The sequence below is a fragment of the Hyla sarda genome, chromosome 4 (genome assembly GCF_029499605.1).
Source record: "Hyla sarda isolate aHylSar1 chromosome 4, aHylSar1.hap1, whole genome shotgun sequence".
In the NCBI taxonomy this organism is placed as follows: Eukaryota; Metazoa; Chordata; class Amphibia; order Anura; family Hylidae; genus Hyla; species Hyla sarda.
The window spans coordinates 19,327,222-19,341,997 of NC_079192.1; the positions used below are offsets into that span (position 1 = coordinate 19,327,222).

Here is a 14,776-nt window from a genome sequence, read left to right on the forward strand (position 1 = left end):
GTTTTCAAAATCGCAGCATGCTGAGGGTATGGGATTTGTGAGGCAAATCCAGAAGATAGACACTAGAGATGAGCAAAGTTACACAGTGATTCGATTCGTCACGAACTTCTCGGCTCGGCAGTTGATGCCTTTATCCTGCATAAATCAGTTCAGCTGTCAGGGGCTCCGGTGGCTGGAAAAGATGGACACAGTCCTAGGAAAGAGTCTCCAGCCCAGGAGTACCTGAGAGCTGAACTAATTTATGCAGGATAAAGTCATCAACTGCCGAGCCGAGAAGTTCGTGACGAATGGAATCACTGTAACTTCGCTCATCTCTAATAGACACATAAAAAAGACATGTAAAGAATCTGTATGACCTAGTGAGTAACGTATATGAGCATTATTTTCTTGTCCGGGACACTTTAAGGATACATATCCACAGGGCTCATCTTACTGACAAAGGATCGGATGGAGAAGAGCATCCCGTACATCAGCTTGTATTCCTGGTCAAGGAGAAAAGAAAGGAAGGAATAGAAGATATTAAAGAAGAGCGGGCACATCAGTGTTTCCAAACCAGGGTGCCTCCAGCTGTTGTAAAGACACCCAGGGAAGCAATGGTGTAGGTGGGCGCTGTGTTTATCTTTTATTGATCTCCTGGTCCGGCTTCACCTCATCTTTAGAGATCCCGGCCTGTTTCCTGCGGTTCCACTCGCTGTAGTGTAGACAGATCCCATTGCGGTCAAATATGTAGAGATTGTGGATCGTCATCTGGGGACGGAAAGAGAACAGAAGGCTAAATAGTGCAATAAAGTGTCTTCTCATAAACATAAAGGCTTCTTATACTCTGAAGGAGGATTTGATAATTCATCTTACATCCCTAATCCTACTGCATAAGTATCACCAGTGTTTCCCAACCAGAGTGCCTCCAGCTGTTTCAAAACTACAACTCTCTGCATGCCTGGACAGCCGAACAGGGAAGTGTGACCTGTCTGATTGTTAGGCGTCCAACCTGTCTGATCCCGGGGGGGGGGGGGGGGGGACACGTCCGACCTGTCTGATCCTGGGGGGTGGTCATCTCACCTGTCTGATCGCCAGGGACGTCCGACCTGTCTGATCCCTGGGGGGAGGGGGTGGGCGTCCCACCGATCCGGGGGGGCATCCGACCTGTCTGATCCCGGGGTGGGTGGGGGCGTCCAACCTGTCTGATCCCGGGGAGGGGGGGGGGGGGGCTCCGACCTGTCTGATCCCTGGGGGGAGGGGGTGCGGGGTTTGCTTCCGACCTGTCTGATCCCGGGGGGGCATCCAACCTGTCTGATCCCGGGGGGGCGTCCAACCTGTCTGATCCCGGGGGGCGTCCAACGGTCTGGTGCTCCTTAACCTGTGGCTTTGCAGCTGTTGCAAAACTACAACTCCCATCATGCCCTGACAGCCTTTGACTGTCAGGGCATGATGGGAGTTGTAGTTTTGCAACAGCTGCGGGACGTGTAACAGCAATATAAAGTATGGTGGAGGGGTCATATGACGTCACTGGAAAAAGCGGAGAAGACACAGATGCAGGTAGATTATGTGGTGTATTATTTACTCCCGATTATTTATTATTGTATTATTTACTCAAGGAAAGAAATGGCGCAGGAGACCTCAGATGTAATAGTAAGTAAACATCCAGACCAAAATATACATAGAAATATATTCTCAAATACACCTAAATGAGGACTACAACTCCCAGCCTGTCAAGGGGGGGGGGGGTGTCACATGACAGTAAAGCCCATCACAACCATCAATTTGGACGCACTCACCCTCTCCAGCCCAGTCAGCAGACCTACTTCCGGGATATAAGCCACGCCTCACCAAGGCAGCTCCGCGCATGCGTCTACACGCCCCGCCTTGTCCGCTTGCGCGATTGCGTCACGACGGTTGTTTCCATATCGCCCGTTGGGAGGAGGGAGTCTCTCCGGTATCGTACGGGACGATGTGTAGGTGAGGGCGGGGCCGAGAGGATCAGCGGAAGAGACTGTGTATACGGGAAGTTCAAAGATGGCGGGCGTGGCATCCAGCTGAGCGACGGTTGCCATGGTGAATCGGTTAGTTGGGGCGGCGCAGGGGAGTGACGTCACACGGCGGCCCTGGGAGCGGGGTTCAAAGACAGAAGACAGAGAGCGACAGCCGGGACAGTGATGTGAGTGTCATATATTACTATATCATACTGTATTATATTACTATATATTACTATATCATACTGTATTATATTACTATATATTACTATATTATACTGTATTATATTACTATATATATTACTATATTATACTGTATTATATTACTATATATTATTATATCATACTGTATTATATTACTATATATATTATTATATCATACTGTATTATATTACTATATATTATTATATCATACTGTATTATATTACTATATATATTATTATATCATACTGTATTATATTACTATATATATTATTATATCATACTGTATTATATTACTATATATATTATTATATCATACTGTATTATATTACTATATATTATTATATCATACTGTATTATATTACTATATATATTATTATATCATACTGTATTATATTACTATATATATTACTATATCATACTGTATTATATTACTATATATTACTATATCATACTGTATTATATTACTATATATTACTATATTATACTGTATTATATTACTATATATATTACTATATTATACTGTATTATATTACTATATATTATTATATCATACTGTATTATATTACTATATATTATTATATCATACTGTATTATATTACTATATATTACTATATTATACTGTATTATATTACTATATATTACTATATCATACTGTATTATATTACTATATATTACTATATTATACTGTATTATATTACTATATATTACTATATTAAACTGTATTATATTACTATATATTACTATATTATACTGTATTATATTACTATATATATTACTATATCATACTGTATTATATTACTATATATTACTATATTATACTGTATTATATTACTATATATTACTATATTATACTGTATTATATTACTATATATTTCTATATTATACTGTATTATATTACTATATATTACTATATTATACTGTATTATATTACTATATATATTACTATATTATACTGTATTATATTACTATATATTACTATATTATACTGTATTATATTACTATATATATTACTATATCATACTGTATTATATTACTATATATTACTATATTATACTGTATTATATTACTATATATTTCTATATTATACTGTATTATATTACTATATATTACTATATTATACTGTATTATATTACTATATATATTACTATATCATACTGTATTATATTACTATATATTACTATATTATACTGTATTATATTACTATATATTATTATATCATACTGTATTGTATTACTATATATATTACTATATCATACTGTATTGTATTACTATATATATATATATATATATATATATATATATATATTATATTATTATATCATACTGTATTATATTACTATATATATTACTATATCATACTGTATTATATTACTATATATTACTATATTATACTGTATTATATTACTATATATTATTATATCATACTGTATTATATTACTATATATATTACTATATCATACTGTATTATATTACTATATATATTACTATATCATACTGTATTATATTACTATATATTACTATATCATACTGTATTATATTACTATATATATATATATATATATATATATATATATATTATATTATTATATCATACTGTATTATATTACTATATATTACTATATCATACTGTATTATATTACTATATATATATTATTATATCATACTGTATTATATTACTATATATTATTATATCATACTGTATTATATTGCTATATATTACTATATTATACTGTATTATATTACTATATATTACTATATTATACTGTATTATATTACTATATATTATTATATCATACTGTATTATATTACTATATATTACTATATTATACTGTATTATATTACTATATATTATTATATCATACTGTATTATATTACTATATATTACTATATTATACTGTATTATATTACTATATATATTACTATATTATACTGTATTGTATTACTATATATATTACTATATCATACTGTATTGTATTACTATATATTACTATATTATACTGTATTATATTACTATATATTACTATATTATACTGTATTATATTACTATATATTACTATATTATACTGTATTATATTACTATATTATACTGTATTATATTACTATATATTACTATATTATACTGTATTATATTACTATATATTATTATATCATACTGTATTATATTACTATATATATATATATATATATATATATATATATTACTGTATTATATTACTATATATATTACTATATCATACTGTATTGTATTACTATATATATTACTATATTATACTGTATTATATTACTATATATTACTATATTATACTGTATTATATTACTATATATATTACTATATTATACTGTATTATATTACTATATATTATTATATCATACTGTATTATATTACTATATATATATATATATATATTACTGTATTATATTACTATATATATTATTATATCATACTGTATTATATTACTACGGTATATATATTACTATATCATACTGTATTGTATTACTATAGATATTACTATATTATACTGTATTATATTACTATATATTACTATATTATACTGTATTATATTACTATATATTATTATATCATACTGTATTATATTACTATATATATATATATATTACTGTATTATATTACTATATATATTATTATATCATACTGTATTATATTACTATATATATTACTATATCATACTGTATTGTATTACTATAGATATTACTATATTATACTGTATTATATTACTATATATATTATTATATCATACTGTATTATATTACTATATATATTATTATATCATACTGTATTATATTACTATATATATATTATATCATACTGTATTATATCACTGTATATATTACTATATTATACTGTATTATATTACTATATATATTACTATATCATACTGTATTGTATTACTATAGATATTACTATATTATACTGTATTATATTACTATATATATATTATTATATCATACTGTATTATATTACTATATATATATTATTATATCATACGGTATTATATTACTATATATATTACTATATTATACTGTATTATATTACTATATATATTACTATATCATACTGTATTATATTACTATATATTACTATATTACCGTATACTGTATTATATTACTATATATTACTATATTATACTGTATTATATTACTATATATTATTATATCATACTGTATTATATTACTATACACATTATTATATCATACTGTATTATATTACTATACACATTATTATATCATACTCCCGGTGTATTATATTATTATATACATTATTATATCATACTCCCGGTGTATTATATTATATAGATTATTATATCATACTCCCGGTGTATTATATTATGATATCACTGCTGGTATATTATATATTATTATTTTATTATATAGATTATTATTATTATATTATACTCCCGGTGTATTATATTATTATATAGATTATTATATCATACTCCAGGTGTATTATAGATGATTACATCCCACTGCTGGAGTATTATATAGATGATTACATCCCACTGCTGAAGTGTTATATAGATTATTACATCACACCTCTGGAGTGTTATATAGATTATTACATCCCACTGCTGGAGTGTTATATAGATTATTACATCCCACTGCTGGAGTGTTATATAGATTATTACATCCCACTGCTGGAGTGTTATATAGATTGTTACATCCCACTGCTGGAGTGTTATATAGATTATTACATCCCACTGCTGGAGTGTTATATAGATTATTACATCACACCTCTGGAGTATTATATATATTATTACATCCCACTGCTGGAGTGTTATATAGATTATTACATCACACCACTGGAGTATTATATATATTATTACATCACACCTCTGGAGTGTTATATAGATTATTACATCTCACTGCTGGAGTATTATAGATTATTACATCACACCTCTGGAGTGTTATATAGATTATTACATCACACCACTGGAGTATTATAGATTATTACATCACACCTCTGGAGTGTTATATAGATTATTACATCACACCTCTGGAGTATTATATATATTATTACATCACACCTCTGGAGTGTTATATAGATTATTACATCACACCTCTGGAGTATTATAGATTATTACATCACACTGCTGGAGTGTTATATAGATTATTACATCACACCTCTGGAGTGTTATATAGATTATTACATCCCACTGCTGGAGTGTTATATAGATTATTACATCTCACTGCTGGAGTGTTATATAGATTATTACATCACACCTCTGGAGTGTTATATAGATTATTACATCCCACTGCTGGAGTGTTATATAGATTGTTACATCCCACTGCTGGAGTGTTATATAGATTATTACATCCCACTGCTGGAGTGTTATATAGATTATTACATCACACCTCTGGAGTATTATATATATTATTACATCACACCTCTGGAGTGTTATATAGATTATTACATCACACCACTGGAGTATTATAGATTATTACATCACACCTCTGGAGTGTTATATAGATTATTACATCACACCTCTGGAGTGTTATATAGATTATTACATCACACCTCTGGAGTATTATAGATTATTACATCACACTGCTGGAGTGTTATATAGATTATTACATCACACCTCTGGAGTGTTATATAGATTATTACATCCCACTGCTGGAGTGTTATATAGATTATTACATCACACCTCTGGAGTATTATATATATTATTACATCACACCTCTGGAGTGTTATATAGATTATTACATCTCACTGCTGGAGTGTTATATAGATTATTACATCCCACTGCTGGAGTGTTATATAGATTATTACATCACACCTCTGGAGTATTATATATATTATTACATCACACCTCTGGAGTGTTATATAGATTATTACATCCCACTGCTGGAGTGTTATATAGATTATTACATCACACCTCTGGAGTGTTATATAGATTATTACATCACACCTCTGGAGTATTATAGATTATTACATCTCACTGCTGGAGTGTTATATAGATTATTACATCTCACTGCTGGAGTGTTATATAGATTATTACATCACACCTCTGGAGTATTATATATATTATTACATCACACCTCTGGAGTGTTATATAGATTATTACATCCCACTGCTGGAGTGTTATATAGATTATTACATCACACCTCTGGAGTATTATATATATTATTACATCACACCTCTGGAGTGTTATATAGATTATTACATCTCACTGCTGGAGTGTTATATAGATTATTACATCTCACTGCTGGAGTGTTATATAGATTATTACATCACACCTCTGGAGTATTATATATATTATTACATCACACCTCTGGAGTGTTATATAGATTATTACATCCCACTGCTGGAGTGTTATATAGATTATTACATCCCACTGCTGGAGTGTTATATAGATTATTACATCACACCTCTGGAGTATTATAGATTATTACATCACACTGCTGGAGTGTTATATAGATTATTACATCACACCTCTGGAGTATTATATATATTATTACATCCCACTGCTGGAGTGTTATATAGATTATTACATCACACCTCTGGAGTATTATAGATTATTACATCACACTGCTGGAGTGTTATATAGATTATTACATCACACCTCTGGAGTATTATATATATTATTACATCCCACTGCTGGAGTGTTATATAGATTATTACATCACACCTCTGGAGTGTTATATAGATTGTTACATCCCACTGCTGGAGTGTTATATAGATTATTACATCACACCTCTGGAGTGTTATATAGATTGTTACATCCCACTGCTGGAGTGTTATATAGATTATTACATCACACCTCTGGAGTGTTATATATATTATTACATCACACTGCTGGAGTGTTATATAGATTATTACATCACACCACTGGAGTATTATAGATTATTACATCACACCTCTGGAGTGTTATATATATTATTACATCACACCTCTGGAGTGTTATATAGATTATTACATCACACCTCTGGAGTGTTATATAGATTATTACATCACACCTCTGGAGTATTATATAGATTATTACATCATACCACTGGAGTATTATAGATTATTACATCACACCTCTGGAGTGTTATATAGATTATTACATCTCACTGCTGGAGTGTTATATAGATTATTACATCTCACTGCTGGAGTGTTATATAGATTATTACATCTCACTGCTGGAGTGTTATATAGATTATTACATCTCACTGCTGGAGTGTTATATAGATTATTACATCCCACTGCTGGAGTGTTATATAGATTATTACATCACACCTCTGGAGTATTATAGATTATTACATCACACCTCTGGAGTATTATAGATTATTACATCACACTGCTGGAACATGTTCATTCTTTGCGCGGAATTCCGCAAGTACTGCATAGCCATCAATGGTGACTGCGCCGTGCCTCGCGGTCCTACTGCCGAAGTATTTTCGGTGGCGGCCGCCTGACATAATCTCTGCCAGCGGAGATTGGACAGTGTGAACATGCCCTTAGCCTGTCAGCTCTTCAGTCTCCAGTTTATGGGGTTGAAGATCTTGGTGTCGCACATCTACATGTATAGTCTCTTTTACATGGCTACACCATGGCGACCCCTCATCTCTTGGCCCGCGCCCTCACGTCGCCCTCACGTTGCTCAGTCTGTTGCTCAGTTGTGGATGCTCCAGTATTAGAAAAACTTTGGTATAGCAATTCAGCTCCAAACACTTCTATAGAACTAAACCGCAATACCGCATCCGACCTGAGGACAGGTGTGGTGCTGTTTATTATGTATTATGAGTAATGGGTGTCCTTCCTCCTCTCTCCTCCAGCTCCTCCCTCTTTTCATGGCTCTCCCTCACGCCTTCTCTCTCCAGGACGCTTCCCTCCTCAGCGGTATAGAACCTTTCCCCCTGTCCTCTCCTCCATCTCCCCAACACTCCCTCACCGATCTGTCCTCTCCTCCACTTCTCCTTACTTCACCCTCTACGTCTCTCAGACGCGCCGTCTCCTCCGAGGTGACCGCTCAGCTCTACGCCTCATTGAGACGCAGCCAAGAAGTGGATGAAGAAGAAGAAACCACCGAGCAGATCCATAGAGGCTCAGCCCCGGGTTCTACCATGACCTCCGAGGTGGAGGACCTGGCCCATGAATTGTCAAGGAGGCTCCAGGAGGGTGCGGAGGCATCTGGGAAGAAGGTAAGATAAGAAGACCACCCCCAAATATCCTGCATTATTGCCTTCACCATACTAACATGGACGGAGAACAGCATCCAAACTTCTGTGGCCGCTTATCTTTATAGAGGAGCATGGTATGGGGCCGGTGTATTAGTCAGAGCCATGTTTTCAATGACTTACAGGTATTAAAGGGGTACTCCACTGGATAACATTTTTTTTTTTTTAAATCAACTGATGCAGAAAGTTAAACAGATTTGTAAATTACTTTAATACTTTGTAAATTACTATAAAAAAAAAAATCTTAATCCTTCCAGTACTGATCAGCTGCTGTTATGATCCACAGGAAGTTCTTTTCTTTTTTAATTTCCTTTCTGTCTGACCACAGTGCTCTCTGCTGACTCCTCTGTCCATTTTAGGAACTGTCCAGAGTGGGAGCAAATCACAACAATAACAAACCTCTCCTGCTCTGGACAGTTCCTAAAATGGACAGAGGTGTCAGCACAGAGCACTGTGGTCAGACAGAAAATAAATTAAAAAAGAAAAGAACTTCCTGTGAATCATAACAGCCATAAACGCCATTTTTTTTTATTTTGGGGGCTTCCATTTCTATGCAGTGCAATTTTTGGTAAAAAGGACACCATATCTTTATTCTGTAGGTCTGTACGGTTACAAGGATACCCAATATATGTAGGTTTTATTTTATTTTATTACTTTAAAAAAAATCCTAACTACATGCACCAAAATTAGAATGTTTAAAATTTTGATCTTCTGACCCCTTTAACCCGCATATGGTTATAAATGAGGGCTCGTTTTTTGCGCCGTGATCTGTAGTTTTTATCGGTACCATATTTGTTTTGATGGGACTTTTTGATCGCTATGCATTACCGTATTTTTCGTCCTATAGGACGCACCGGCGTATAAGACGCACCCAATTTTTAGGGGCAAAATCTAAAAAAAAAAAGAGTTTGAACCCAATAGTGGTCTTCAACCTGCGGACCTCCAGATGTTGCAAAAATACAACTCCCAGCATGCCCGGACAGCCGTTGGCTGTCCGGGCATGCTGGGAGTTGCAGTTTTGCAACATCTGGAGGTCCGCAGATTGAAGACCACTGCGCAGGAGGTAATACTCACGTGTCCCCGCTGCTCCGGACCGGTCACAGCTGCCCTGGATGTCGCTCCATCGCTGTTGCCGTGTCCCCGTCGCTCTGGAACGTCTCTGCTGCCGGCCGGGTATCCTCGCTCTCCGTCGCCGCCATCACGTCGTTACACACGCCGACGCACGTACGCGACGACATGATGACGAGGAAGGAGAGCGCCGGCCATACAGGGGATCCCTGAACGGAGAAGACACCGAGGAGGCAGGTAAGGTCCCTCCCAGTGTCCTGTAAGCACTAACCCGGCTATTCAGTCGGGCTGTTCGGGACCGCCGCGGTGAAATCGCTGAATAGCCGGGTTAGTGTCACTTTCCCTTCAGACGCGGCGGTCAGCTTTGATCGCCGCGTCTGAAGGGTTAATACAGGGCATCACCGCGATCGGTGATGTCCTGTATTAGCCGCGGGTCCCGGCCGTTGATGGCCGCAGGGACCGCCGCAATAGGGGTGTATTCGCCATATAAGACGCACCGACTTTTTCCCCCCAGTTTTGGGGAAGAAAAAGTGCGTCTTATACGGCGAAAAATACGGTAATATTTTTATGGTATATGAAGTGACCAAAAATGCAAAATTTTGGACTTTTTTTTCGTGTACGCCATCGACCGTGTGGTTTAGCTAACCTTAATATTTTAATAGTTCGGACATTTACGCACGCGGCGGTACCACATATGATAATTTTTTTTTATTACATTATTTTATTTAAAAAATGGAAAAAGGGAGGGGGGGATTTCAACTTTTAATAGGGAAGGGGTTAATTCACTTTATTTAACTTTTTTTTTTTTTTAGCCCCAACGGGCCTACAACATACATTCTTTTGATTGCATATACTGATCAATGCTATGCCATACCATAGCATTGATCAGTGTTACCGACGCTCTACTTCTCTAGCCTGCTGCACATGCTTGAAGCAGATCGCCGAACAGACGACAGAGAGGCAGGTGAGTACCCTCTCGTCGTCCAGTAAGCTGATGGGGACATCGCGATTATGTCACTATAGTCCCGATCAGCTCCACTGAGCTGCCGGGACAGTTTCACTTTCATTTTAGACACGGCGATCAACTTTGATTGCGGCGTCTAAAGGGTTAATGCCGGGCATCGACCCGATCTGCGGTGCCCGGCATTAGCCATAGGTCCTGGCTGCCCGTAGCAACCGGAACCCACGGGGTTTAACCCGTTCTCCACTGGTGAGAATGGTTTAAACCCCATTAACAGGACCAGGATGGACATGTACGTCCTTTGTCCTTAAGTACCGGGACATCAGGAAGTACCTGTACGCCCTGTGTCCTTTACAGGTTAGGGAAGGGTCTGCCTGTCCTGGTGCGTAATAGACTAAGTGTAATATCTAAGTAGTGTTTTTGTTTTGCTTTTATATGACATATGGGTCTGCATTGTGTAGCATGTACCACCTGGTGCCTCTAGATGGCACTGCTCTTCTTTGCTTGAATCTGCCTCTACCAACACACCGGCCAGGTATTGTTAATTCTATTGTCCTGTCTTCTGAAGCCGTAATAAAGGAATCACATGACCCGACGGGATATAGTATACAGTACAGCTCCATCGGGCCCCACACATGGTCCTTGGGGGGGGGGAGCGGTTGTCTTGTGTCCATTTACTGATAACAAGGAGTAATTCTATACAGTGGGTATTCCCATGTCATAAAAAGGTGCCAAAAACTACAATATTCCATCAATAATTTGTGGGGGTCCAAACTCTATGTCCCCCACCGATCCCACACATGTCAAAAGTTTAGATCACCTTGGGTTTCACTCCTGAGATTACGAGTTTTAACCCTGTAAAGTGCGAGCTCACCCCTCTCTCATACCTGACTCTCTCCCTCCATTATAATCTATAGAGAATGAGTCAGGGGAGTGAAGCGCGCTGCTGTGCACTTCACCCGTAGGGTTGCCACCTTTCTTGCAAAAAAATATACCGTCCATGCTAATTTGCATAATTATATATTCATGACATCACAGGATACACATATGCGGGGTAAGTTTGGTCCTATTCTGTCCCCTATAACTTTTTTTATTTCTCCTTATACGGGCCTGTATGAGGAGGGCTCATTTACTATAAACTACCGTATATACTCGAGTATAAGCCGACCCGAGTATAAGCCGAGACCCCTAATTTCAACCCAAAATCCCAGGAAAAGTTATTGACTCGAGTATAAGCCTAGGGTGGGAAATACCTCATCCCCCCTGTCATCATCCAGACCCGTCATTAACATCCTCATCATCATCCCCTTGTCATCATCCCACACATCCCCCCTTCATCATCCCCTTATCATCCCACACATCCCCCTTCATCATCCCCTTGTCATCATCCCACACATCCCCCCTTCATCATCCCCTTATCATCCCGCACATCCCCCCTTCATCATCCCCTTATCATCCCACACATCCCCCCTTCATCATCCCCTTATCATCCCGCACATCCCCCCTTCATCATCCCCTTATCATCCCACACATCCCCCCTTCATCATCCCCTTATCATCCCGCACATCCCCCCTTCATCATCCCCTTATCATCCCACACATCCCCCCTTCATCATCCCCTTGTAATCATCCCCACCCCCCTTCATCATCCCCACACCCCCCCTTCATCATCCTCTTCTCATCATTCGCCCTCAGTGGTCTTCAACCTGCGGACCTCCAGAGGTTTCAAAACTACAACTCCCAGCAAGCCCGGGCAGCCATCGGCTGTCCGGGCTTGCTGGGAGTTGTAGTTTTGAAACCTCCGGAGGTCCGCAGGTTGAAGACCACTGCGGCCTTCAACATCATCCAGCCCCCCTCTCACCCCCTTTAGTTCTGAGTACTCACCTCCGCTCGGCGCTGGTCCGGTCCTGCAGGGCTGTCCGGTGAGGAGGTGGTCCGGTGAGGAGGTGGTCCGGGCTGCTATCTTCACCGGGGGCGCCTCTTCTCCGCGCTTCCGGCCCGGAATAGATGCGTTGCCTTGACAATGACGCAAATGACGCACCTCTGCGTCGTTGTCACGGCAACGTGACTATTCTGAGGCCGGGCCCGAAGCGCTTAGAAGAGGCCTCCCCGGTGAAGATAGCAGCCCGGAACCACTATCCCACCGGACCACCTCCTCACCGGACAGTCCTGCAGGACCGGACCAGCGCCGAGCGGAGGTGAGTACTCAGAACTAAAGGGGGTGAGAGGGGGCTGGATGATGTTGAAGGCCGCAGTGGTCTTCAACCTGCGGACCTCCGGAGGTTTCAAAACTACAACTCCCAGCAAGCCCGGACAGCCGATGGCTGCCCGGGCTTGCTGGGAGTTGTAGTTTTGAAACCTCTGGAGGTCCGCAGGTTGAAGACCACTGCGGGTGGGGGAGTTCACTCGAGTATAAGCCGAGGGGGGTGTTTTCAGCACGAAAAATCGTGCTGAAAAACTCGGCTTATACCCGAGTATATACGGTATATACTACTATATAGTCCAACATGCTGGGAGTTGTAGTTTTTGTTTACGGCAGCTACTGAGCCACCGGCTGTACCAGGGCATTGCTGGGAGTTGTAGTTAGTAACTGCAACTCCCGAATTGCATTAAAAAAATAACTGTAACAGGACCATTTTTGATGTGACTTTTTGATCGCTTTTTTTAAAATGAATGTCGGGAGTTGCAGTTAGTTACTAACTACAACTCCCAGCATGTCCTGATACAGCCTGTGGCTCAGCAGCTGCCCCAAATGAAAACTACAACTCCCAGCATGTTGGACTATATAGTATAGGTCCGTGTTTCCCAAACAAGGGTGCCTCCAGCTGTTGCAAAACTGCAACTCCCAGCATGTTGGACTATATAGTAGTATATAGTATAGGTCCGTGTTTCCCAAACAAGGGTGCCTCCAGCTGTTGCAAAACAACAACTCCCAGCATGCCTGGACAGCCTACGGCTGTCCGGGCATACTGGGAGTTGTAGTTTTGCAACAGCTGGAGCCGCTCTGGTTGGGAAACGCTGGTATAGTATATGGTGCAACATTCCGGGAGTTGGAGGATTGGTCGAATAAATACCAACCATTGCATTTCCGGTATTTGTAAAATAAAAATACCGGCAGGGTGGCCAAAATACCGTCCGTGCCAGTAAAATACCGGCCAAGTGGCAACCCTATTCACCCAGCTGTAAACTTTAAAGGGGTACTCCGGTGGAAAACATTTTTATTTTTTTAAATCAACTGGTGCCAGAAAGTTAAACAGATTTGTAAAATTACAGCTGCTAATAAGTACTGGAAGTATTCAGATTTTTTTAGTCTGTCCGAATAAAGTTATACAATTTAGCCGAGATGGTGAGTTCCATTCGATACTTTTTTCTATCAATTCATGTGTCATGTTAGT

General features: G+C 37.8%; 2 protein-coding genes across 6 annotated transcripts in view; one reads left to right on the forward strand and one right to left on the reverse strand.

The window, feature by feature from the left end:
* TRAPPC1 (trafficking protein particle complex subunit 1) overlaps positions 1 to 2,081 on the reverse strand; it is a 28,799-nt gene extending 26,718 nt beyond the window's left edge. Inside the window, exons 1-3 of one of the 2 annotated variants that reach the window (XM_056570123.1) lie at positions 1,776 to 2,081; positions 649 to 747; positions 412 to 482 (exon numbers count right to left, since the gene is read on the reverse strand). In XM_056570123.1, coding sequence (XP_056426098.1) covers positions 412 to 482; positions 649 to 747 — 170 coding nt within the window. In that variant the 5' untranslated portion in view covers positions 1,776 to 2,081. The remainder of the gene's footprint in view (positions 1 to 411; positions 483 to 648; positions 748 to 1,775) is intronic. The other variant, XM_056570122.1, reaches the window with a different exon arrangement.
* The window catches only part of CNTROB (centrobin, centriole duplication and spindle assembly protein), a 54,210-nt gene continuing 41,453 nt past the window's right edge, over positions 2,020 to 14,776 (forward strand). The window contains exons 1-2 of one of the 4 annotated variants that reach the window (XM_056570118.1): positions 2,020 to 2,155; positions 8,952 to 9,317. In XM_056570118.1, coding sequence (XP_056426093.1) covers positions 8,967 to 9,317 — 351 coding nt within the window. In that variant the 5' untranslated portion in view covers positions 2,020 to 2,155; positions 8,952 to 8,966. Of the gene's footprint in view, positions 2,156 to 8,951; positions 9,318 to 14,776 lie in introns of those variants that run through there. The other 3 variants (XM_056570120.1, XM_056570119.1, XM_056570121.1) reach the window with 3 other exon arrangements.